The sequence below is a fragment of the Oncorhynchus clarkii genome, chromosome 26 (genome assembly GCF_045791955.1).
Source record: "Oncorhynchus clarkii lewisi isolate Uvic-CL-2024 chromosome 26, UVic_Ocla_1.0, whole genome shotgun sequence".
Lineage (NCBI taxonomy): Eukaryota > Metazoa > Chordata > Actinopteri > Salmoniformes > Salmonidae > Oncorhynchus > Oncorhynchus clarkii.
The window spans coordinates 18,231,581-18,259,511 of NC_092172.1; the positions used below are offsets into that span (position 1 = coordinate 18,231,581).

The 27,931-nt window shown below is 43.9% G+C and overlaps 1 protein-coding gene across 1 annotated transcript; it reads right to left on the bottom strand.

Moving 5' to 3' along the window:
* Positions 1 to 20: 20 nt before the first annotated feature.
* Positions 21 to 27,362, bottom strand: LOC139384421 (ubiquitin carboxyl-terminal hydrolase MINDY-2-like). The gene is made up of 9 exons (XM_071129185.1): positions 26,354 to 27,362; positions 25,368 to 25,425; positions 18,808 to 18,872; positions 12,869 to 13,027; positions 10,609 to 10,711; positions 9,611 to 9,753; positions 8,564 to 8,737; positions 4,742 to 4,918; positions 21 to 4,072 (listed from the first exon to the last, which is right to left on the bottom strand). The coding sequence occupies exons 1-9, from the start codon at positions 27,251 to 27,253 to the stop codon at positions 3,899 to 3,901; spliced, it is 1,953 nt and encodes a 650-aa protein (XP_070985286.1). The 5' UTR covers positions 27,254 to 27,362; the 3' UTR covers positions 21 to 3,898.
* Between the last annotated feature and the right edge of the window lie 569 nt (positions 27,363 to 27,931).

A 27,931-nucleotide genomic window follows, 5' to 3' on the forward strand; every position in this document is an offset into this window, starting at 1 on the left:
ACAAGACATCACACATTGAATGGTTGTGAAAAGAGAACGGAAGTTTTGTCCATGTATTTTAATAATCAGGCTGAATGTCCCTCGTCTAAGGCATTTTGTTACAGAAGAAACACCATCTACATTTTGCAGCGGTACTGTGATAGGCTATACATTATTTGGTCATATGTATATAAACATTTGAATCTTCTATTACGAGGATTGACCTTTTCATATTCACAAGGTGTTAAACATAAGTGAAAATATTAACATAATACATTGAAATTATACTCCACTGAATGTCATTAAGCAATTGTTGCATTACATGCATCAGAATAACATTGGGATTATTACAATTGCATTTAAATCAACATGGGGGATTGTGCTCATGAAACTACTAGGGAAATAACAATTTTCTCCACTCTGTCAAAATAACTTTTAAAATCCATTCCCTCTAGATGACCAGCCAGTGGCATTTTTATTAGTGTGAAAAGCTACAAAACAATTATGGCGTTTACAGCTACCTGATGTTCAAGTTGCATCAACACAGTACTTTAAACTGAAATATTTAACCAGCCCTTTCATACCTTTTGTCAAAGGAGCATTTCATATTCAACTGACTGTTGTAGCAATTCCAGACAGTATTCAATTTTTACAAGGTACCCAAAGAACAATAGCACTCGTACAATTTCTAATTCTGTATAAAATGAGGTATTTTCTCTCTTAGGTTGCGTTTACACAGGCAGACCAATTCTGATCTTTTTTCTCGAATATGCCTGTCCAAACGCAGCCTATAGTGCATATCAATGTAACAGTGCAAAACCAATTACAATGACTATATGTTCAAGGACTACCTTGGACAGTATTTACCCCCCAAGCACTATAACAAGGCTTATACATCTTCACTTGAGACATTCCACAAACAAAATCCTTATCAATTATTTAAGAACAACATTGAAGCTATAACACAAAACAATATCTAGATACTGGTAAATAATGCAATGTAAATTACCTCAAAAGCAAGCTTACGCACAATACAAATGATTTTTAAAAAAAGTGTGTGTGAGGCATCCGTGAAACATCTTGTTGCTCCCCCAAAAACCTCAAAAGTAATTAGATAAAGTGGCCCTCTGAGGTTCTCATCATAATACTCAGTACTAGTTGCCTCTTGAACATCGTTACAAATGGGTTGAGGCCATTGGGAAGGTTGACCACATTAACAGGTATAATTCAAGCTGCAGTGTGACGGTAACTTTAAAATGGATGTTATGTTATTTTACGAAAGAAACAAGAATATGGATTGTGGTCCTTCGCCCATCCCCCCAACCTTTCACAAAATCACTAGTCAATAATGTAAAGGACATACGGTAGCATACCATAAACAGGATGTACACGCACGCTTCAACATAGGTGTTTCTCTAAGTCCTCTATTCAATCAGATGACTTTTGGGGTAGTCATTGTGAATAAACGCAGCAACAGTTTAGTTCACTTTCTAATAGCAGCCTTGAATTCCATTACAAATGGCAAACCTATTCTAGTGTAAATTCAGTGAATTCCTTTGACGAGATAGGCCCGAGAGAAGCTCAGTGTTATGCCTTTTCTGAGAGGGAATTATATCCATGAACATAACTAGCAATAATTATGAACAGCCTAATAATATGAAGTTGACCTAGTTAGATACCATGTGTTGAAATCATTTGTTACCGATACGTGGTTACACATTTACATTACAACACGGTATATTAAATACTTTACAATGGTATATATCAATCATTGCTGTTGCCAAGGCAGCTAATACACAATTTACAAAAGACACTCAAGGATATGTCCCTTCAGAGAGTATTTCTGATGTCTAGTTTTACATGTACAGATTGTCTCATTCTGGTAATACACCTGTTTCCGTTTATTCTTATAAAATATATTGTAAATGTTGTAAGGCATTTTCTATACAGAGTAAGTGTGGCCTCGTGAGGACCGTAAAGACAGGCTGAGCTAACCCCGGTCCTCAAGTCCAGCCTACAGATAAGCCTTACTACCGGTTAGTCAGGTAGCCTACTCCTACAAGATGCACCCAGTAGCCAGGCAAAAATAAATACTAAGTACTGGACTTGTCCTTGAAGGCTGGGGTTGTCCATTTCTGAACAATGAGAACAAAATGTAACAGCCAAAAATAGGAGACCCCTTAACGAGCAGCACTGCGAGGAGTCTCCCCTATAACGGTGTTTCTAGGTCTGACGTACAACACAAGGCTTAAGTCAAGGCATCCAGCTGGAATGTGTAGATAGAAAACAGTAAATCTCTCAGGAGGCAGTACCATAGTAGGACAATGGCACAAACTACTAGCTAGCTCTGTCATAAATGCGCATTAGGTATGTACACAATGTATATCATTTTGTCTGAAAGTCAGATGTTGTAGGAGCACATGGATTCAAACATGGCTACAGTAGAAAATCCTACTTCCATAACTCAACTAGGTCATGAGACTTCCCATATTGACAACATCTGTGTCAGCTTTTTACGGCGTGACCAACAGTTTAACTGCCGGCAAATCTGTGTGACATTGGGCACTTCAGATTATTAGTGTAGGATACTACTATTGCTCTGCCTCTGCAGCCAAGTCTCTCAGGGACAGCATAAGAGTGAGCGACAGTAGTCAAATTAGGTGCACCGTCCTGTTTCTCCATGGTTCTGTCTGTGTGATTGTCCAGACTCTACTAGATGTGAATCATATAAAGCAAATATGAGAAATTAAATACATGGCATATCTTTCAATCCAACTGCTCATATACATCGTAACATTTTTTGTTGTTGACGTTAAGGTTATTTCCAAGTTGAAATTAAGAGCATAAATCAATGCAGCCAAGCATATCAGCCATACATATACACTGTAGACACCAATACCATACACACACACCAGAATTCAACACTGCCATACTCTGGTAAGGCCAATCTGGATAGGGCAAGTCTTAAATGGCAGATGAGGGTTGGTAGAGACGGAACTTACCAGAGTATGGCACTGAATTCCAGGCCTCTCAGGAAGAACAGGGATGTGGGTAGTGATGGAGAGATATACAAAAGGCTCGTCACAACAGGGTCTTACATTCATTTCTAACCTGCAAAAACAAATTAATCCCTTTCAATTTATGTATATACCAAAATAAAATAGTTCTCTAAAATACTCTCTCACACATGCATACAAACACACATGCAAACACGCACACACACACTTAAAGTAGTAATTTGGCATCCATTAACATGGCGAAGAGACAGGAGTGTTTAGATATTACACTCACTGATGTCACTATCACCTCATCTCTATCCCAATTAGACTCTGAACAAACTCTTGATTATCTCCAATTGGAAGGAGCTAAATGACCCCCACAAATCAATAGCTAGCAAACGAAGGTTATGTGTTTTCAGTGAAAGGTCTAACGCTCAAAAACGGAACTGAATCAAAGCAGGCATATCTACACCTGTGCAGTAAAAAAAAAAATAGCTTATCAACTGCAATAATGAAAATGATTTCCTTGAAAAAAGTTGGTGCCATGAGAGGAGATATTTCAGAATCTGAATTCTTTCCCTCCCAACGTCCTGTTTCTGGGATTTTTCTAATTTTGCTATAAAAATCACCCCCATTAACCTGAACCCCAGATCACAAATATAGTGCACTGTGCGACTTGTAACAAAGTTTGGCCAACTGTACGAAAGATTAGTGGTAGCTGTCATAGCGTCCCTTCCTCAGTTGTCCGGGCCCACTGAGGGTAGAGGATGGCAGGCACCAGTGGCTTGGGAACGGCAACGCCTCACCGTCTCATCGCTCTTCAAAAAAAGGGTCTGTGCGTAGGGTGTCAGGTCAATGTGAAAAAAAAATTCTGCCCCCCTCTTTCTCTTTGTCTCTCACAAACACACAACCATCCTCTGTTACAATAAAACACATTTGTCTTTATCCTTGGGCTCTTTTTTGGGTTTGCGCTCCCCGGCAGAGGGCTGCTTCCCTGGGGTGGGCGTGGTTCCAGCTGCTGTTGATGATGCTGCTGCTGATGCTGCTGCTGCTGCTTCTGCTCTGTCTGCTTCGCCACTGCCCTCTGCTGGCTGCTGCACAACACAGACAGGATGGAACAGGAGAGTCAACCATAATACCTACCTGTGGCTCATTCAAGCGGATGAATAAGCAACATTATAAACTGGGTCGTTCGAGCCCTGAATGCTGATTGGCTGACAGCCGTGGTATATCAGACCGTATACCACGGGTATAACAAAACGTTTATTTTTCCTGCTCTAATTACGTTGGTAACCAGTTTATAATAGCAGTAAAGGCACCTCGGGGGTTTGTGGGACATGGCCAATAGACCACGGCTAAGGGCTGTATCCAAAAGAACAGACCTGAGCCGTGCATTATAGCTTAATTACGTCACAATTACATTGAACATACATTCAAACAGAACATGTATTGTGTACAACAGATTCATGTCAGCTATATATTTAATTTCTATCTGACTAAGCCCCTGACTCTGCTATATCTATATAAACTGGCAACCCTTACCCCTTTTCTCATCCTCATTACTCATTTTTCCCTACGCACCTTTCTCATCATATTCCTCATTCAATTCCACTCCTCACATCTTCCCTCCCCCCTTCTCACAAGCTCCCCTCCTGCTCAGAGGGGTTGGGTTAAATGCGGAAGACACATTTCAGTTGAAGGCATTCAGTTGTACAACTGACTAGGTATCCCCCTTTCCCTCCCTCCCAGGCTCCTTCCCCGACCTGTGCTTGTGCTGCGGCAGCCTGCTCCTGCTCCTGGTAGTACTGGGAGGCTCGTCGGTCCTCCTCCTCCTGCAGCTTCTTGGCCAGCTCCAAGTCACTGATGCCCTCGGGGAGCTGCTCCCACTGCAGGTCCTGACAGTGCTGCTCCTGCTGCAGCGACAACGCCATCAGGTAGTCCTGCATACAGAGAGGAGAGGGGGTAAAGAGAGAGAGAAAGGAGAAAGGAGAGAAAGAGAATAGGACCAGGTCAATGCGTTTCACGTCATGGTGTTTTACCAGAGTGATGTGCCACTGCCAAGAGCTGAAGTATTTAAAAACATTTTTTTTTAAAGTAAGCCTAGTTGTAAGCTACAAAACACCAGCCATTTTAAAGTCAGGGCTACACACCTCTTTATTCATTCATAACCCTCATGTAGAGTGAAACCAAATATTTTCCCGAGCGCAGCATCAGACTGTCTTAATTGTCGGCTATAATATTTATTTCACCTTTATTTAACCAGGAAGGCAAGTTGAGAACAAGTTCTCATTTACAATTGCGACCTGGCCAAGATAAAGCAAAGCAGTTCGACACATACAACGACACAGAGTTACACATGGAGTAAAACAAACATACAGTCAATAATACAGTAGAAAAATAAGTCTATATACGATGTGAGCAAATGAGGTGAGATAAGGGAGGTAAAGGCAAAAAAAATGCCATGGTGGCGAAGTAAATACAATATAGCAAGTAAAACACTGGAATGGTAGATTTGCAGTGGAAGAATGTGCAAAGTAGAGATAAAAATAATGGGGTGCAAAGGAGCAAGATAAATAAATACAGTAGGGGAAGAGGTAGTTGTTTGGGCTAAATTATAGATGGGCTATGTACAGGTGCAGTAATCTGTGAGCTGCTCTGACAGCTGGTGCTTAAAGCTAGTGAGGGAGATAAGTGTTTCCAGTTTCAGAGATTTTTGTAGTTTGTTCCAGTCATTGGCAGCGAGAACTGGAAGGAGAGGCGGCCAAAGGAAGAATTGGTTTTGGGGGTGACCAGAGAGATACAGTGGCTTGCGAAAGTATTCGGCCCCCTTGAACTTTGCGACCTTTTGCCACATTTCAGGCTTCAAACATAAAGATTTAAAACTGTATTTTTTTGGGAAGAATCGACAACAAGTGGGACACAATCATGAAGTAGAACGACATTTATTGGATATTTCAAACTTTTTTAACAAATCAAAAACTGAAAAATTGGGCGTGCAAAATTATTCAGCCCCCTTAAGTTAATACTTTGTAGCGCCACCTTTTGCTGTGATTACAGCTGTAAGTCGCTTGGGGTATGTCTCTATCAGTTTTGCACCTCGAGAGACTGAACATTTTTCCCATTCCTCCTTGCAAAACAGCTCGAGCTCAGTGAGGTTGGATGGAGAGCATTTGTGAACAGCAGTTTTCAGTTCTTTCCACAGATTCTCGATTGGATTCAGGTCTGGACTTTGACTTGGCCATTCTAACACCTGGATATGTTTATTTTTGAACCATTCCATTGTAGATTTTGCTTTATGTTTTGGATCATTGTCTTGTTGGAAGACAAATCTCCGTCCCAGTCTCAGGTCTTTTGCAGACTCCATCAGGTTTTCTTCCAGAATGGTCCTGTATTTGGCTCCATCCATCTTCCCATCAATTTTAACCATCTTCCCTGTCCCTGCTGAAGAAAAGCAGGTCCAAACCATGATGCTGCCACCACCATGTTTGACAGTGGGGATGGTGTGTTCAGCTGTGTTGCTTTTACGCCAAACATAACGTTTTGCATTGTTGCCAAAAAGTTAAATTTTGGTTTCATCTGCCCAGAGCATCTTCTTCCACATGTTTGGTGTGTCTCCCAGGTGGCTTGTGGCAAACTTTAAACAAAACTTTTTATGGATATCTTTAAGAAATGGCTTTCTTCTTGCCACTCTTCCATAAAGGCCAGATTTGTGCAATATACGACTGATTGTTGTCCTATGGACAGAGTCTCCCACCTCAGCTGTAGATCTCTGCAGTTCATCCAGAGTGATCATGGGCCTCTTGGCTGCATCTCTGATCAGTCTTCTCCTTGTATGAGCTGAAAGTTTAGAGGGACGGCCAGGTCTTGGTAGATTTGCAGTGGTCTGATACTTCTTCCATTTCAATATTATCGCTTGCACAGTGCTCCTTGGGATGTTTAAAGCTTGGGAAATCTTTTTGTATCCAAATCCGGCTTTAAACTTCTTCACAACAGTGTCTCGGACCTGCCTGGTGTGTTCCTTGTTCTTCATGATGCTCTCTGCGCTTTTAACGGACCTCTGAGACTATCACAGTGCAGGTGCATTTATACGGAGACTTGATTACACACAGGTGGATTGTATTTATCATCATTAGTCATTTAGGTCAACATTGGATCATTCAGAGATCCTCACTGAACTTCTGGAGAGAGTTTGCTGCACTGAAAGTAAAGGGGCTGAATAATTTTGCACGCCCAATTTTTCAGTTTTTGATTTGTTAAAAAAGTTTGAAATATCCAATAAATGTCGTTCCACTTCATGATTGTGTCCCACTTGTTGTTGATTCTTCACAAAAAAATACAGTTTTAAATCTTTAGGTTTGAAGCCTGAAATGTGGCAAAAGGTCGCAAAGTTCAAGGGGGCCGAATACTTTCGCAAGGCACTGTATACCTGCTGGAGCGCGTGCTACAGGTGGGTGCTGATATGGTGACCAGCGAGCTGAGATAAGGGGGGACTTTACCTAGCAGGGTCTTGTAGATGACCTGGAGCCAGTGGATTTGGCGACGAGTATGAAGCGAGGGCCAGCCAACGAGAGCGTACAGGTTGCAGTGGTGGGTAGTATATGGGGCTTTGGTGACAAAACGGATGGCACTGTGATAGACTGCATCCAATTTATTGAGTAGGGTATTGGAGGCTATTTTGTAAATGACATCGCTGAAGTCGAGGATTGGTTGGATGGTCAGTTTTACAAGGGTATGTTTGGCAGCATGAGTGAAGGATGCTTTGTTGCGAAATAGGAAGCCAATTCTTGATTTAACTTTGGATTGGAGATGTTTGATGTGAGTCTGGAAGGAGAGTTCACAGTCTAACCAGACACCTAGGTATTTGTAGTTATATGACCTCTCAAGCATAATAGTGTCTGGGTGGATGAGAGCATGAGCAGAGATGATCCCTCCCTCTCTCTCTGTACTGGGTGAGGGTGGTGAATATGGACCCTGGCAGATGGACAAGCTGCTGGGCAGCCCTGCCACCAGGCCTAACGGGCCAGCCAATCAGCTGTTGTCACAAACGGACACAAACCACATCATGCATTATTAAACAGCCAATCGAAGCGCAGCGTGATGCAAAGCAGTACAGAGGGAGGCGCCACATGTCACGGTCATCTCCTGATCAGGCATTAAAACCCTGAGTGGGGGGGGTTTAACGGGAGAGCTTTGAACATCTATTATTGAGGAACTCTTCCCCGCTACTTCTCCAGAGTAGAGCTGAGTGCAGATGGAGCAGGCAAGGAAGCCATGGGGATAACAGAGCCCAGATAGAGGGGATGGGTAATACTTGCTGTACCTTTAATACCATCCACTCTGTTTCTCTTCAGGTAAACTGATTGTGACTCACCCTGACCTAGTATGTTTGTAATGCTGCACTGTGACTGTGCACCTTGTTCTCCATGGTATACATCCTCTGCAAGAGATATGTGGTGCACCCAACAGTGTGAAATGGCTGCCATGATTCAGCTAGATGGGTGTTCAGCATTGTTTATCGTTGCTCCCATTAATGAAGTGGAACTGGATCAGAGGGCCCAATTGGCGTAGCGGTCTAGTGGTCTGACCTGGTCTATCTGGTCCTGCTGTCCGCGGTACACCGTCTCTGGGTCTGACGGGGGTCGCAGGCGGAACTCAGAGTCACAGAAGTTGCCATCCCCGTCCACATTGTGCAGGCTCTCCCACACCACCTTCTCCTCCGTCAGGAAACCCTGGTCTGTCACCAGGAGGTACAGCTGGCCCTGATCACACAAAGACACACGTTATACACTCACACACGTCTTATCACAGCCAGAAAACACATCTACACACTTTCACACCCTCTTATTCCTGTAGTAGATAATCTGGATAACAGGTCTGTGTGTTTGTTTAAATGAGGGGGGCTTTGGTACTGGTAAGCATTTATCTTGGGCTCATGCGTGCCACACACACACACACACACACACACACACAGGCAGGCCTGCTCCACTTCCCCTGCTATAGATAACAGCAAGAGCCTGTCCCAGCAGCAGTGATTAGGGGAGGGAGCACAAGGCGGGTGAAACCATTATAGATAGCATTCAGACTCTAGGTGCTGAATAGGTCCCCATCACGTGTCTACCATGCTCTAAGGGGCATTTGTATTTATGCCCTCGCACCAGCCTAAGAACCCTGTGTACTGAACATTACATCACCTGGGACTGGGGTGTGGGGAGATCTATTGGGAGGGGGAGGACAGGGAGAAGGGGAACACACTAACAGTGCTCAGCTGTTAACAGATGGTTGTAAAGACTTGGATGAAAGAAAGTCCCCATGTGTCAACAACCTACAATTACATACAAAGGGGTGATCTGATCCGGAAGTTAGCACGTTTGAAATAAAGGTTTATCTGGGACTGAGTGATATGAATTCAGTAACATTATGCAATTCATTTATATAAACACACTTTCCACTACTAAGAGGACAAGGCAGACTTGACTTGTTTTTGTTCATAATGGATGGTGGTTTGGGGACGCTGTAGCAGAGGAAAGTAAAGAAGACCCATTCACAGTAAACAGTACTGCAAGGCCCCGTTTGTCATAACCACAGGGCATGAAACAGTGGATAAAGGCTCACTCATTTGAGTGGTCATTCACCTTGAACTTGATCATGGTGCTGAAGTGGTTGTTCCTGAAGAACACACAGAGCTCTCCTTCCTGCACGGTGGAAGTGAGCTCACACAGGCCGGGGTACGTCAGCTGGGTGGCCGTGCTGTGCAGAAACTGCTCGGCTACAAAGCCTGCAGGCAGAGAGAGAGAGGGAGAAAGAAAGAGGGAGAAAGAGAGAGGGAAGGGGAGAGAGAAGGCGAGTCAGTGAGAGACACACACACAAGACTGACAATGACCGACAGGCTGACAGAGACAAAGACTTATGGACTGATTAAGATATAAAGTGATGTACAGACAGGCAAGGATATATACACACTGACCTATAGAATGAGAGACGGGCAAGAGATAGAGATAGAGCGGGCAAGAGATAGAGTGGTATTGAGTGATAGTTAGATTATCACCCTCTCTCTCCCTAAGACAAGGAGAAACTAGAAAGACAGTGGAGAAGCACTGGAGAGGTTGGGAGAAACAGACGCAGCTCTTCACCCCGTTAACTGACTCGCTCTGTCATTATTTATTTATGTGATGTTAAAATGTTTATTCTGTTCTACTGAGCCATTTACTTTGTTTGTATTCTTATCTTTTATTCTTTCTTATTGTAGTTGCATTGTCAAGGAACCTGAAAGTAAGCATTTCGTTGGACGATGTATACCATGCATATCCATATATACGACTAATAAAACTTAAACTTGATGCTAAAAGCAGAAAACGTGCCCATGACAGGAATACATCTGAACTGCCCTGGGTGAGCAATACGAGCAGCGTGAGAGAGGGAAAGGAATAGAGCTCAACTAAAGTCAGTCGTCCACAGGAATGTTTAGGCCAGGCCTCCGTATATCTGCTCAGGGCAATAGGAGGAAATGCCGGCCTTATCAAGCAGCCTGGGATGTGTAGTCGGGGGGTGAAGGGAGGAAGCAGCAGCGAGAAAGAAAGCAAGCAAGCAACACCCCCCCCTCCCCTCCCCCCCAGTCGGTCGGTCCACCCACCTTCCCCAGCCAGCTCGCTGCTGTCTGACTGTTTGCAGGAGATTATCTTCTCCACCAGCTGGTTGTAGCTGCAGTTACCCACAGCCTTCACTGTGTCGCCCATCTGGAGGGAACATAACAGAGGAGAGCATTCATCCACCGTTGTTGTGTTCTACTATGCCCAACTGGAGGGAACATAAAAGAGGAGAGGGCATTCCTCCACCGTTGTTGTGTTCTACTATGCCCATCTGGAGGGAACATAAAAGAGGAGAGGGCATTCCTCCACCGTTGTTGTGTTCTACTATGCCCATCTGGAGGGAACATAAAAGAGGAGAGGGCATTCCTCCACCGTTGTTGTGTTCTATTATGCCCATCTGGAGGGAACATAAAAGAGGAGGGCATTCATCAACCGTTGTTGTGTTCTACTATGCCCATCTGGAGGGAACATAAAAGAGGAGGGCATTCATCAACCGTTGTTGTGTTCTATTATGCCCATCTGGAGGGAACATAAAAGAGGAGGGCATTCATCAACCGTTGTTGTGTTCTATTATGCCCATCTGGAGGGAACATAAAAGAGGGCATTCATCCACCGTTGTTGTGTTCTACTATGCCCATCTGGAGGGAACATAAAAGAGGGCATTCCTCCACCGTTGTTGTGTTCTACTATGCCCATCTGGAGGGAACATAAAAGAGGGCATTCATCCACCATTGTTGTGTTCTACTATGCCCATCTGGAGGGAACATAAAAGAGGAGGGCATTCCTCCACCGTTGTTGTGTTCTATTATGCCCATCTGGAGGGAACATAAAAGAGGAGGGCATTCATCAACCGTTGTTGTGTTCTATTATGCCCATCTGGAGGGAACATAAAAGAGGGCATTCATCCACCATTGTTGTGTTCTACTATGCCCATCTGGAGGGAACATAAAAGAGGGCATTCATCCACCATTGTTGTGTTCTACTATGCCCATCTGGAGGGAACATAAAAGAGGAGAGGGCATTCATCAACCGTTGTTGTGTTCTATTATGCCCATCTGGAGGGAACATAAAAGAGGGCATTCATCCACCATTGTTGTGTTCTACTATGCCCATCTGGAGGGAACATAAAAGAGGGCATTCATCCACCATTGTTGTGTTCTACTATGCCCATCTGGAGGGAACATAAAAGAGGAGAGGGCATTCATCAACCGTTGTTGTGTTCTATTATGCCCATCTGGAGGGAACATAAAAGAGGGCATTCATCCACCATTGTTGTGTTCTACTATGCCCATCTGGAGGGAACATAAAAGAGGGCATTCATCAACCGTTGTTGTGTTCTATTATGCCCATCTGGAGGGAACATAAAAGAGGAGAGGGCATTCCTCCACCGTTGTTGTGTTCTATTATGCCCATCTGGAGGGAACATAAAAGAGGAGGGCATTCATCCACCGTTGTTGTGTTCTACTATGCCCATCTGGAGGGAACATAAAAGAGGAGAGGGCATTCCTCCACCGTTGTTGTGTTCTACTATGCCCATCTGGAGGGAACATAAAAGAGGAGAGGGCATTCCTCCACCGTTGTTGTGTTCTATTATGCCCATCTGGAGGGAACATAAAAGAGGAGGGCATTCATCAACCGTTGTTGTGTTCTACTATGCAGTGAAGAACAAGTGACAAGAGCGTATTGTCATGTTTTCAAAAGAAAAATACTCAAGAGGAGCTGTACACTAACCAGTCATTCTGAAGTCATTTCTTTCATAAATAATGTGTGGAGTTGGTTGATTGTCTATTTGACAAACGCCTATAGAGTACCACAGTATCAGTCATAATACCCATAAAACCTAGTGGTCAATCAGGGAAATGGTTCCAATCGTTTTTTCACCATTCATTTTTCCCAGAGGATTTTAGAAACACTTAAAATAATGGCTGTGTTTGGTGTAGGCTTACCCTGGCGTGGCGCTTTTAAAACCGTGTAAATCTCTCTAGGACAAGGTGACTTTTAACAATATATTTGCCTGTATATCATAGTAATAGCTACATGGGTTTAAAGGTAGACTTATGATGTTGCTGTGAGCAGTACCATAGTTACTTCCTTGAGCGTGATGCAATACTTTGCTCTCACAGCCACACAATCTGGGCATGTGCACGGGTTTGCTTCACACTGCTACAACGTGGTAGCTACAGGCCCAAAAACAGCAGAGAAGTTCAGCCTCAGGCTTCAACGTTCTGTTATTGCGGATATTGCATTTACGTCAACTCGCTCAGTCTACTTTTGAAGAGGGCTCAGAGGGGGAAGGGTTCTCACCTGCAGGTCCACCAGCCAGCCGTGGTAGAGAGGGATGTCCAGCAGGTCAAAGACAATGCACTCTGGGGTGTACTCAAAGACCCGCACCCCTGTGAACTTCACGTTGACGTCCAGCCCTGTCTGCAGCTTGTGCAGCACCGCCATGGCATCACTCATATTCTGGGGGACAACAAATAGAAAGTCATGTTCCTTTTCAAGGTCTTTAGCCAGGGATGTTAGTCTTTGTAGAATTCTTGTTGACTACGGCATTGAAATAGGATTTGACATTGGAATAAATGTTGAGGACAGTGAACCAACTACTGTCACATACTACAGCAGTTTCAGCTAGAAAAACAGCAGACTCACCCACAGAAACCTGCTAGTTTGTACTATCAGTCAAGTGTACAAACTGAACAAATCAGAAAGTGTTCCGACCAAGGAACTTCCTGTCTACCGTACTCATCACGCCCTCCTGTCGTTCGCCACTCAGACACACAAAAGGCTAACAAGACCCGTCTGTAGCAACGCGCATGCCCCGCCCACCTGAGGATCTGTCCTTTTCAGTCATCTATTTCCTGTGTTTGAGGGATGTGACATGCACTTGTCACCTAAATCTTCCTGAATGTATTGCTTTCACTTGACTTCTGTGACTCCATCATACGTTTCCTTGTGCCTGTCGTTTTTCCCCGACCGCGGAAATGTTTGTAATGACCTGTCAAACACACCCCGGTAACGTCTGAAATGGAATACATAGTCTTTCAGTTGCATCTATAAGAACACTAAAGCTTCTTCAGGGATGTAACATTTCAACACAACACAAGAAAGAGAGGAAAGATGGGTGCACTTTTTTTTGTAGAATTGAAAAAAGTTAAATTGCTACAGTTGAAATGTTGACAAATTAAATGCACTGAAATGAAAGCCACTTCTGAAAATGAACACTCGAATTAGTGATATTATGTCTGAACTCGCAAACAATTCAAAGTATGTATGGGTGTAATCTAGAGCCAAGCGTGTTGAGGGTATCCTGCTATTGGCACAATTGTTGAATTATGAAACAGAATGTGACAACAACAGTCATTAATTAGTAGTCTAGACAGCACAGGTGAATGCAGGTAGGCCTAGACAGAGGATGTGAGTGCAGGCAGACCTAAAGTCCTAGACAGAGGAGGTGAGTGCAGGCAGACCTAGAGTCCTAGACAGAGGAGGTGAGTGCAGGTAGACCTAGAATCCTAGGCAGAGGAGGTGAGTGAGTGCAGGTAGACCTAGAGTCCTAGACAGAGGAGGTGAGTGCAGGCAGACCTAAAGTCCTAGACAGAGGAGGTGAGTGCAGGCAGACCTAGAGTCCTAGACAGAGGAGGTGAGTGCAGGTAGACCTAGAATCCTAGGCAGAGGAGGTGAGTGAGTGCAGGTAGACCTAGAGTCCTAGACAGAGGAGGTGAGTGCAGGCAGACCTAGAGTCCTAGACAGAGGAGGTGAGTGCAGGTAGTCCTAGACAGAGCAGGTGAGTGCAGGCGGACCTAGAGTCCTAGACAGAGCAGGTGAGTGCAGGCAGACCTAGAGTCCTAGACAGAGCAGGTGAGTGCAGGCAGACCTAGAGTCCTAGACAGAGCAGGTGAGTGCAGGCAGACCTAGACAGAGCAGGTGAGTGCAGGTAGACCTAGAGTCCTAGACAGAACAAGTGAGTGCAGGTAGACCTAGAGTCCTAGACAGAGCAGGTGAGTGATGGTAGGGTAGACAGAGCAAGTGTTTGTTGTTGCAGCCCTGTTCCACCCCTTTATGTTAATGTTTTCATTTATGCAAATACACCCATTGTATTTCTGCAAAATGTTGCACATACACATTTTCTTTACTTTAACACAAAATATAAAATAAATACCTAATACCATTATAAAATGTATGAGTGCACCCCCCCCCCCCCAAAAAAAAAAACAACACCTGAATTCCCAACAAAATCCTTGAACGCCATTCATTATTTTTCCATGCCAGTAAAATGTTTAATGTGCTATATATAATTCAGTCAATCCTGATTGATAAAAAAAAATCTCAAAGTTTGGAGTATCTTCATCTATTGTCCAACTGTTGCATTTATTAGAATTGTTTTTAAAACCTTTTAACAATTTTGATGACCGTCTGTGTCACAGGGAGCCTCTGCAGCTGTCCCCCCACCCCACACACGCACAGAGAGGTGAGAATGGGTGACTGTGTGTGTTTTCTTAATTTTCTAAGAGGATAACCTGTCAATAAGAGGGAAAATAAATCCCCAAAAGCAGGGAGATTCTCCAGCTTTCGTACTTAGCGGTGTGGCTCATTGAAAAGCCTTTCGCTGGACGATCTGTGTGTGTGTGTGTGTGTGTGTGTGTGTGTGTGGGGGGGGGGGGGATTAGGACTCCTGTGGACAGTTGTGGGGAGGATTAGTATGGTCCATGTAACAGACCATGCAGCTGCTCCACTCCAAGGGCAGAGCGCTTCAGTCACATGACATCAGATGAACCCCCTGAGAGCTACTGATTAGCGCCTCACTAAGCAGGGTGGGGGGGGCTTCATCCACTTCCACAGTGCTTTGCTGTTTACACTATATATACACAAAATTATGTGGACACCGCTTCAAATGAGTGGATTCGGCTATTTCAGCCACACATATTGCTGACAGGTGTATAAAATCGAGCACAGCCATGCAATCTCCATAGACAAACATTGGCAGTAGAAAGACCTTACTGAAGAGCTCAGTGACTTTCAACGTCATAGGATGCCACCTTTCCAACAAGTCAGTTCGTCAGATTTCTGCCCTGAAAACGTTTAGGAGCAACAACAGCTGAGACGCAAAGTGGTAGGCCAAACAAGCAAGCAGAATTGTCTGTCCTCTGTTGCAACACTCACTACCGAGTTCCAAACTGCCTCTGGAAGCAACATCAGCACAAGAACTGTTCGCAGGGAGCTTCATGAAATGGGTTTCCATGGCCAAGCAGCCGCACACAAGCCTAAGATCACCATGCGCAATGCCAAGGGTCGGCTGTAGTGGTGTAAAGCTCGCTGCAATTGGATTCTGGAGCAGTGGAAATGCATTCTCTGGAGTGATGAATAATGATTCACCATCTTCACCAGTCCGACAGTCAAATCTGGGTTTGGCGGATGCCATGAGAACTCTGCCTGCCCCAATACATAGTGCCAACTGTAAAGTTTGGTGAAGAAGGAATAATGGTCTCAATAATTTTTAGGGTCATGTAGTCCATCATTGAGACACACAGCGAGGATTCTTTGCTTTATCCTCCTTGTTTTCCTACTTGTATTCTTGAGGACAGGTGCTAAAGCACAAGTCAAACGTGAGTCAGCGCTGTGCATACAAAATGTGCCTACAAGCAAAAACACACACTGACAAGTGCACACACAACTGTGTGGGCACTGCGTCTCTGTCTGGTGGGTGGCGAAGCTGGCAGCACAGTAAGAGATCAGGAACGTGCTCGCCCACTGCTCCCGCTCTGCCCAACATTCTGCCTGCTCTGCACACCCACGCCCTCCTGCTGAGTGGCCAAGCCCTGCTCCACTCGGCTCTAGCCGCTCACAGACTACAGATTACGACCAGACTACTTTAAGTAAAGCCACCCTAACCACACTAATCATAAATGCTGTGCTGAATATGGGATCCACATAGAGCCTGTGGTATTTGCATGTGATGATGTACAATAGACAATTCCGTGGGCACTGGACAATGAAGGCCAGTATTCAATGGTTCCACTCCAGCTTTTACGGAAGAGGGAGACTGATTGGATAAACAGCGACCTTCCTGTCACATGTTCCACTAGCAGGCTGGGAGCCAGAGCCACACACACCCACGCTCATCCGCCAGCTCAAACCAGCTGGCCTCACACACACACACGCTCTGCTTCCACTGGGGACTGGGGAGTGACTCCAGACCTCCATCCGCTGGCAAATCAGGCTGATAGGACCACGAGGCTGACTGATTGACAGACACAGGCAAGAGCTTTGCTTCAGTTTTCATGTCAAAGGCACACTGGACAGCTCCCCATGTATTATGGAGATCTGGCACAAAACTTTATTAGGTAGCCTATGTCTGTTTTTAAGTCTGCATTTTAGTCTACAACTGTGCACTCTTAAAATCCACAATCATGTATATATACAGCGACACACTCCCATCCTGCTACATTATTTTTTTAGGAGCATCTCTATCTCAATAAAATAGAATATTCTATATCATATAACCACAAAAACGCTGTCAAGTGAATAGTGCTACAGCGTGCAATCTCTCAGGAGTGCCCTTTATCAGGGGAACATGACCATGACCAGTCTTTACAGAATAAACCTTCACTAAGCTCTCCAGTCTCTGAGTTACTGTTTAACAACAGCCAAGCAATCGCTATTTTAATCCTCATATCCTCCTCCGACAGATGATGTTTTGAAGCCAGAGTTTATAAATAGAACTCTGTTATGAACTCGTTCAACACTCTTCAAAATCATAAAAGGAGCTTGACTATTCAAATATGCAGCAGACAATATCAAACAAAGGCAAGAACAAGATTATATATAGATATATATTTATTTTTGAATATTTTTCAAATGTATTATAATTTGGTTTGGCATGCACATTGGCATGCTAAAGACTCCCTAGTGACAGACAGCCTCCCTAACACTCTCTCTACACTATTTCTATTCATGGTGTGAGGCTCCTTCCGTTCCTGGTCGAGTGCTCTCCTGCCGTGTTGAGGCAGGGCTTACACAGCCAAATCTAACAGGAACCAACAACTGTTTCTGCCCCAGCTAACAGCACAGAGCCTGCCCTAAACTCCACCACATGGCATATCCTCACACGGACACACACAGTACACACACACAGACACGCCACAGAGCCTGGTGTTCTGGACCATAGTCCAAGATTAGACCACCGTAATTACAATGAGTCCAACACTATTTAATTTGAGTGTTGCTAGTTTTTTTATCTTAAATTCCCACAACGTACCAGGAGCTTGGAGATCTACGACTGTACAGCAGTCAGAACATTCTCCTCGGACAGTAATCCAGACTCTGGTATGTACACACGCACACATTACTTCTCTCCTTCGCGAGCGATGACGTCCGTGAAAAGAATAACATTCACAGATGTGCTGGTTCTTTGCCACAGCAGAGTGGAGAGGAAGAGAGGCCGTGCCCTTCCCACATTCCAGGCAGGCAGCAGGGATGGGAGCGTGGATGGGAGTGTGGATGAGAAAGCCATCCCTGCCAGGCCATGTGAACCACTCAGAGCCCCAGTGCTGGCCTCGATCTGAACTCAGCCATGCATGCCTGAGCTCCCTCCCACAGCGATGTGAAGAGACATGATCTGCCCCTCATGACCCGTGCTGTGCCGTAGGCCTGGCAAGACGTGGCTTATATAACCTATATAGGGGCTAAAAGCAGCTCTGGGGCAGTGGGCTGTTTTCCATATAACCATAATCATCACGCCGCTTATTTTCATCTTACATAAATATACATTCATTGGTCTTTCTGGAGATTCATTCCCAATGCAAATGTTGTGCAAATGCACTGACGCAGATGCACATGACTGTATAAATACTCAGCATTACATCGTTGCCCATTAGAATATGATGTATTTCTGGATAGAAGAGGACAGGAACTGCAGTCACTAAACAGCAGGCAGGGATATTTTAGGCTGGGAAGTGAGAACAAGTGAGCCCCCCTGGCGTGGTGCGAGTTAATAGTGTGATGCTGCGGACTTGTTTTTTGGCTGCTGCTCTGCCATCAGAGATCTAAGTGGAAGAGGGAGGTACTCAACAGCCTAAAGCCTGCCTGCCTCTCCCTCTCAGCCTCCTCGCTCATCCTGCATGCCTGTCTGATTCTCCAACATGAGCCACAGACAGACACAAAGAGAGATGGACCAGCAGACATGCATGCATATGATCAGTGAATAACTGCCCTTATTGATTGTGTTTAAGCACAACAGTCCTCACCTGCTCATAGTTTAGCCGCTGGGCTTCAGAGATCTCTTTCGGCTTGGCATCGAGGATGTAGTCTCCTGCAGGGGAGCGAGAGCGAGGGAGAGAGGAAGCAACATCAGAAGACCTGGGGATACAGGCTAATTAAAGCAACCATAGACACACAGGGGAGCTGAGAGAGAAAATATAATCAGGGTAGAGCCCTGCCCGCTCACCAGTGACATCACAAGGCTTACGCCAATCCCATGTGAAGAGGTGATATTATCTACTACGTTCTGATTCCATAAGAAGTGTCTAATCCTCAGTGGGGAGCGGGATGTTGAGTGTTAAGCGCTGGCCAGCTGTTTTTCCAGGAAGGGCTCGGCCAGGCATGCAGGGTCAGTCGCGCCCTGGCCAGTGGGGAGCCGCTAGAGAGGTGTTAAGGGCTTAGTGTAGGACCTAGGAAGAGCAGCCACTGGGGCAGGCAGGGAGAGCCTTGCAAAGTCAGTCAACCACCACAGAAACTGAAAGCCCTGTGGTGCTAATCACAGTGCACCTGTCATCCACCCATTAACATCGCACCCAACTCCACCCTCCCCCTCTGAGCAACACACATCGGCAGTGTCCAGCTGTCGAAAACATACCCTTTCGCAAGATATTTGATGTTACAAGATGATTCTGTGAGACTTATATCTGGAAACCAAAAAAATAGGCCTTCTTTTTCCTCATAATCCAATGATTGCTTTCTTACTTTAACAAAGTGAGCCAGTGGTCAGTGTATTTGAGAGCCGGGGAGCTACTCTGATTCAATCTCCATTTCCTTTCCTCAGACACAGGCTTCCTCAGCCCTGGCCATGAATGCCCCCAGCTGAGGCCAGTCAACTGACTGACATTTCTATGCCCTGGGAAACCCCCGGCCATACCCCCCTTACCTCCCTCCGCCTGCCCCGTTCCCTGCCAGCTGACTGTAGACGGTGCCCTCCCTGCCCGGGCCTCTACTGCTGCTGTTGATGATTCACTGGCATGCTCCACAGAGTACTAAATCCCAACATCGACCAGCAGCCTCTTATACAACATACATCTCCTTCACTTCTGCCCTTATGGGCCTCACAGTAGTTATTAATACAGCGTCTGAATCAGCCCACGTTAAATGGGGCTCTTTGTGAGCAGCTCTTTTTCACAAGCTATTATTTTTTTGTCTGGGCATGAAACAGTAACTGTGCGTAATGAAGTGCAATGGTGAGGCTAGGAGACAGGCCTATCTGCCTGTTCCTGGACATTACACAAGATGAATGGTTTGACCAGGGCCCAAACCATTCACTATGAGCTCTCAGCCACTAGCTGGAGTAAAGACAAAGCCGTCTCCACAAACACAGAGCCGCAATTTATGGGCACTTGTGAAAGAAGAGCAGAGACGACTCAGAGGCATATCTGGGATGATACGCGCACACAGCCTGCATAACACAGTTAAAGGTTGGCAATGTACAGAAGAGGGATGGCTACAACCATGAGCATTCCTCCGAGGAAATATACCACGACACAGTCGGAAAAACAGGAGTTGCGTGAAATGAAAACGCTGTGCTTCATTACTGCTTGTCACCTGTGATTTGCAGAAGGGTTGAAGTGCTCACTGTGAGTCAGGGTACTCGAAAGAGACCGGGAATGTTTTTACACTGACAACTAGGAATCAACCATGGGTATCTGTAGGAGCAGATGAGCAAAGTGTTGAGAGGCAGACAGAGGGAGCAATCAGGTGATTCCATCAGGGGCACAATGGGGGAGAGGGCCCTGAGTGGTTGGGAGAGGGGGTAAAGACCTCCCTATGGCTTTTCACTGGTATTGAACATAGAGCTATGGGGTTGGAGTGAGTACTGTGTTCCATCAGACCCACACACTAGGCTACCTCTAAAATATCTAAAGATGGGCAACTATGTCGCTCAATGTGCTAATGTTTTGGGTCAGTCTGAATGGTCTCCTCTCTCAGACTTTCATGTCAGTTGGTAGTTTACAGTTTCTTGCTTTCCTCCTCTCTTATAAAAAGTATTTGGAGAAGGTCAAATTAGATTTGCCTGGTCATAACGTAGTCGGATAGTGAAATGCACACACTGTAGATGATACTTTTTCTTCCAGCAAAATTAACCAAACTCCAATTGGAATTGAATTGCATGCATTAATCAGTCACGGACACCAAGCGCTATGGACTCAGAGGCAGATTCTGTGGGGAGGAAACATAAGGCTATCCCATTAACAGAGAACAACAGACAATTACTAATTCTAAATTACATTTTCCTAGCCCATGCATCCAAAAAAAGTAACATCTAACCAAAAGGTAACAATGTTATTGCTTACAATCATTATTACCCCTGGTACAAAACACACTAATGAGAAGTCAAGTCAACATTTGCGTTAGGCCTAATGAAAAATACTTGAAGAGAAGCAGCAAACTGAGAAATCTAAAGAACATTCCCATGACTGACATCAAAAATATATTTCCTGACAATGAAGAATCATCCCTCTGTTTCCCAATCACATTTTGCTGTTATATTCTATCTTGGTAGCTAACTAACTAATCTGTCCCCCAATGAAGCACTACAGTGTAAACTGTAATTAAACCATGGTGAGAAATATCCTTACCCATAAATTAACGACAGTCTGTGTCTTGGCCCATAATGACTAATACAGATTAAATCAAAACCAGTTGAATCTGCTAATCACATGCAGAATGTAGGACAATGTAGCACAAACAGTCAGGAGTCTTTGGTACAAACTGACCTCTATTCCGAACCCCCAAATGATCATATGAAAGTAAACAACTCCCATGGCATGACTAATGTGGATACATTTCAGGACTTCTGGCATCTCTCAGAACTCGGCAGCTGGTGGCTCCATTTCTCTTATAGTTAGAGTTGTTATTGACGCCTAACAGTCATTATGTGATGCATTTAGCTAGAACACACTCAAAAATGGGACACTAGTCATAGCACCAGTCAAAGAATTATAGCGCTTGTAAAATTGAAGCCAAACTGACCAATGCCATGAAAAGAGGGCTTGGCTATAGTGACAGTGATTTTTTGTCTCTATAGCTTAGATGAGAATGCCTTTTGTAACAGGACACCCCTGGTTCTACATCATAACAGCACCCAGCTATGGAGGGAGGCAGTGGGGTCAGCGTGCCACACATGGAGAAAGAACACAGCTCCTGTTTCCCTGACGTTAGCAGGGCTTGGTCCACAGGGATTCTTCAGTCCTCCTGGTCAATCTATACTGGACCTTACCACCTGACCTCACATGGGTATTAGCGATGCGTGGTTGAGCTGTTTGTTCATCCGCAGCCTCCCGCAATTGCTAATAACTCATCCGCAAGCGCTGATGAAAAAACGAAAGCCCTCACCCGACCCACAAACATAGAAAAAGCATTGTACAGTCTGAATGGAAAACATTTTTGACTGGCATTTTTAGATAGCTTAAGAAAATGTTGGAAATTATAAGCAGGCCTATGTTATTCAACTTGTCTATAATTAGATACAGGCAACTTCTCTTCTGTAATTACTTCTTATCCTAGAAGACTAAATAAACCTTTGCTCACCAGAATAATGTTAGAAATCAACAGTATTAATGTTTTAATCTATACTGAACAAAAATATGTACGGTGCTGGTCCCATGTTTCATGAGCTGAAATAAAAGATCCCAGAAATGTTCCATACGCACAAAAAGCTTACTTCCCTAAAATGAGTTTATTTCCCTGTTAGTGAGAATTTCTCCCTTGCCGAGATAATCCATCCACCAGACAGGTGTGGCATATCAAGAAGCTAAAGAAACAGCATGATCATTACGCAGGTGAACCTTGTGCTGGGGACAATAAAAGGCCACTCTAAAATGTACAGTTTTGTCACACAACACAATGCCACAGTGTGCAATTGGCATGCTGACTTAAGCGATATCCACCAGAGCTGTTGCCAGAGAATGTAATGTTAATTTTCTCTACCATAAGCCAACATTGTTTTAGAGAATTTGGCAGTACGTCCAACCGGCCTCACAACCGCAGACCACGTGTAACCACGCCATCCCAGGACCTCCACATCTGGCTTCTTCACCTGCGGGATCATCTGAGACCAGCCATGCGGACAGCTGATGAAACTGAGGAGTATTTATTTCTGTAATAAAGCTGTTTTATGGGGAAAAACTCCTTCTGATTGGCTGGGCCTGGCTCCCCTGTGGGCCTGCCCTCCCAGGCCCACACATGGCTGCGCCCCCTGCCCAGTCATGTGAAATCCATAGATTAGGGCCTAATTAATTAATTTCAATTGTCTGATTTCCTTATATGAACTGTAACTCAGTAAAATCATTGAAATTGTTGCATGTTGTGTTTATATTTTTGTTCAGTATAGTTGAAATTGTTAAGGTGTGTTTTCTTTCCGCTTTCATCTCTGCTTCTTTCACACAGAAAATACGTTAAGGGACCAAGGAGAAAATTGAATAACTTTAAAAAAAAACATGAACGATTTGACATGCAAAATGTCCAAATGACATCAGTTTCACCGGTTAAGGAAATTAAAAGCTGTTAAAACGACACGTTTTTGTTAAGATCTCAGTCCGGCTTGGATGCATATTTTATGTGGTTTAAATAATAAGATAATAATAATAATAATAATAATAATAATAATAATAATAAGGTGATGGCTTACATTTGTCCTATTTTACACTTTTATGATGCTGATAAAGATCATAGATGGTCCCTAACCGCGCATTCATTCTCTCAAGATGCTGAAAGAAATTAATAATATTTCTCCACTTCTGTTCAACTTTCAAAATGTATATTTGGTGTATAATTTCACTGCAAGAAATGCTTAATTCTGCTTGAGTTATATTAGGCAATGTGAGCGGTTATAGACCTACAGTCAGTCCAGATTTCATTTAACCCATCTGAACAGTACAGTTCCCTTGATGTGCCATTTTGAATTCCCCGTCTTGAGACTGTTGAATCATCACACATAACAGAACTGCCATCCTCCTTTTTGACTACTTTACTACATTTTCCCCAAACATCAACTCTCCATTTCGCAGCTTTTCTACTATTGAATTAAACTCCGACATTGTCCTTTTTGTCTCAGTGGAACGATTTAAACTTTTTCTGCCCAAGTACCCAAATGCATTTGGCAATTGGAGTGTATTTAGGGCGCTAGTTAGGCTACACACTAACGCCAGATATAAATAATGAAAGGAAAACCTCAATGCAGTCTATAGATATGAATTGCACAAGAATTATACAATTATAGATTTTTTTATGCATTGTTTTCTCTTTATTCAACCCGCCAGCACTTCATCCATATAATATTTTATGACCCTAAACCCAACCACCATCTGTGTGGACTCCAGGCTTATCACTAATGGGTATACAAGTCCATATGCACTCTTCTGAGGGCAGGTCCAGCAGCTAGGTTACAACCAGAATGCGTATAATGATCCAGGTAGAGTATTGAATTTATTAAAGAATCTTCCAAAATACTGTAAATCCAATTCATTTATTGGGTGCGTTCATAAGTTCAACCTGGCAATCTACTCCGATTTCAAAGCACTCTAGTTTGGAAGTGTAAAGTATAATTGAGGAATTTACGAACGCACTAAACTCGGTTGTTAGGACAGTTGTAAATACACTAACCCTCCTGATAACATGAAAACACTAACCAGCTCTGCTAGGGCGAGTAAAATGTTCAGAGGGAGGTGCCCTCTTATTTGTGTCTGGAAGAAGCTAGCAAACTAGCCTACTTTAATAATTTATCTTGGGTACTTCGCTGCGGTTCTGAACTAAGAACACTTGGATCGACCCTACTTGTCGGTCAAAGTGTACAATCTCACAACGCTCTGAATTTACAAACGGCCCAGAGAACACTGACACTCTAGAGTGAATTTTCAAACGCACCCATTGTATTCACTGGCTAAAAATTAAGTGGAGGTTTTGTTTATTTAGAAGGAAAACTCAGGTAATAATGGCATATGGGTGATTTCACAGCAGCTATGCAATTACTGTGTGTCATTGCTTAAATCATATGAAATCCATATTATATAGCAATTTATCTTAAAGCTAGGAGGCAGCAAATCCACAGGCTACTGAAGGGAGGCGAGGAAATTAGTCAAATAAGACTGAGGGGCCAGGCAGGCAGTGAGGCAGGTCCTGTGATTATTCATACAGTAATGCCTTCTCAGGCAGTGGGAAATAATTACAGCCCTCCAGTACTCTATCATTAAGGTCACATTGCACTTCCCAGGCTAGTTTCTACTACAGCTCAATGCTCCACTGCACTGGTGTACTAAATGTACAGCCAGACTAGCGTTTTGTGACATGGACCTTCTAGACGGGTACAAAACCAAAGAAGAATACAGTATTGTCCATTGCCTTCGAGCACTGTCAAGGTGGCTTGTATTTTTATCAGGCTTAAAATACAGGTCACAAATACAGGTCCGTAAACTTAGAGAAATACTAGGACAGGGAATAAACTGTACACGTCACCCTCCAGGAGGGCAACTAAAGAACAGGTCGCTGATTTAAATGACATTCGGGTCTTTGGTTTGGTAAACAGATTCTCACTTATACTCACCAAGATATTCCATCAACTGTTCAGCAGTTATGATCTCCATCATTGGTGGCATCTTCACCTGTAATGGAACCACATACATTACTTAACAAACCAAGCAACATGACTAAAGTTAGCCAGGCCAATAGAACCTGGCTGACAGGCTTCTCCCTCCCCCATGATTATGGTTCACAGTAAATACACCCACACCTGGGAAGTGGAAAGCTGTGTTTAAAGTCACCAGAAGTGCACTGTCAGGGGTTGCACGACTGTCAGCACACACACAGGCGTTTGAAGCAAAGAATTCTGTTTACAGTCACTTTTATGTCACCCATTTTCACAGTAGGTAGTGAGGTTTTAGGGAAGGTTTCAGACACCTGAGACACAGAGCTGCAGTTTAAGTTGTGAAGACACATACCGAATCAGAATCTCCACTGCCTGCCAACCAACCGTCACTGACAGTAATTAAACGTTATCTTTATGATGTAAATGAAACCAGAAGCTTAAAAAGGGCTCAATTGGAAGCTCTCAGAGACTACTCATAAGAGGACTGAGCTGCCAAGGCCTCAGCATGGGGAAAATATATACAACTGGGTCTATGGTATAATTGGTCAATGTGACCTGTCAACAAACTCGATCATAAAATTACAATAATTATAAGTATAATAAGTATTAAGAAAAAATAAAGATGAGTGCATATGAGTGGTATAATTTGAACTTTAACTTAAAAATTCTGCCCAAATGAAAGAATTTTATTTATGAATCTTCAACTTTTCATGGTATTCTATATTCTGGCAGGTGACAATAGTTTATTTTACAACTGATCATTCAATTTTTATTTTATTTTGATAATACATCAGCAAGCGTAGTTATGATGACCTAATTCATAATTACTTCTCTATTAGTAATTTAGTATTGACAAATAATAGATGTGTAAACGTTCCAAATGGCATCATGCACACCACATGTAAACTTGTCTCAGAGGTCTGGTTATGATGTCAGTCATTTACCTTCCATGCCAGCAATAGGACATTCATAATTGCCAGCAATGGGCATGGACCGTTCTCATTCTGGGTAATGATAGGTGTGTTTTCCTCCTTCCATTTGATCCACTTGATGTGGTATATGGACTGGCCAGCGCCCCGGTCCTTGGTGCACGGGATCTTAGTTCCATCAGCCCCATACTCGCTCTGTATTGTTATTGCCAACACCTTGTCCTCCACCCCTTCACTGTTGAGATAGGAAGTGGGACAGGAGTTAAGGTTCGAGAAAGACTCAAGTGAGTCGACGCTCCTAGATTCTGCCGCGATGCACGGGTCACTCCCACTCGGCAAACCCTCGCATATGATTTTGTCAATCGCAACTCCACATTTAACGTTTCCCGTATTTGTTTTGTCCGGACATAGGTGTGTCGGTTTTGCCAGCATCACTAGTTCAACTGACTCACAACCCAACACCTCAGCTTGACCATCTGTAATCCTTGACCCCATCGAGGAGGGCTCGCCATCCGTTTTGTTGTTTACTAACTTTGAGGTGGCACCCTCGCTATTTCCTGTAGCCAGCTGCGTGCCATATCCCATCCCGTTACTCAAATGATCTCCAGATCCAGAGGACAATGCCTCCGACCAACCACTCGATTGAATGTTCTTCTCTTGCACCGGGAGAGACTCGATCATTTTTGCCATATCTAATTTCTCAACACTGGAGATAGCATTACTAGCAGTGCTAGGGGCACTACTGGAGCTAGTAGTACAACTAACCAAAGTACTGCGAGAATGATCACTAATCTTGCACGTATCGGTCGCTCCCTTCATTCCGCCAACTGTTTTAATATCGCCAATTTCTCCTGCAATAGTAGCACATAGAGTACTTCCTCCAACATCTCGATGCAGGTTTGCATTTTTCTCCATTTCGATTTTACACACTGTCGACAGCTTTTAGCTAGCTTAATTGCAGCTCCAGCTTCAGCCCCACAGACGCCATGACATATCTGCCAGTGACGTCACTGTAGAAGAGCCCACAGAGTTCTGGAAGAAATGCCTCTTCAGGCCAAAGAGAGGCAGTAGAGAATAACGGGAGATTTGAGTGCTGTTTTTCATAATTTGTACATTTTGTTAAAAAAATTAAATCCGTTTGCAACAAATTGCACGTGCTTTCTCGTCATGGTTTCCTGTAATTTTTACGTTAATATTCATTGTCCCCCACGATTAAATCGGGGAGGGGACTGTGGATCTGTCTCCATCATTTCGTTTATATGTTCATTCATACCTTAATCACATGCGATTTCTCAGAAAGCACTGGGCCGATTTGGACGACATTTGGGTGAATAATGAGTCTTGCCATAGAGAGCAGGCATTTACAAAATTACTCTGATTGGCCAGATGGTGGTTATAACAAGAGATTGAAAATGCACTTTTGAAGGTCACGCTCCTCACCCCATTTGACCTAGTCATGAAATTTGGTACATAGGCCCCTCTCCTCACAAGGAACACATTTCGAATTTTGTGAAAAACACTTAAAATGCTACTTTGCTGGCACTGAATGGCCGATCTGCATGAAACTTTACATGTGGCTTTTATGGACAAAGG

Excerpts from the sequence above, each read along its gene's own strand:
- LOC139384421 (XM_071129185.1), bottom strand. The coding sequence starts at position 27,253 with ATGGAGAAAAATGCAAACCTGCATCGAGATGTTGGAGGAAGTACTCTA. Across the intron at positions 13,028-18,807 it reads AGCGGCTAAACTATGAGCAG|AATATGAGTGATGCCATGGC; the intron begins GTGAGGACTGTT and ends GTTGTCCCCCAG. Across the intron at positions 4,919-8,563 it reads AGCAGGACCAGATAGACCAG|GACTACCTGATGGCGTTGTC; the intron begins GTCAGACCACTA and ends CTCTGTATGCAG.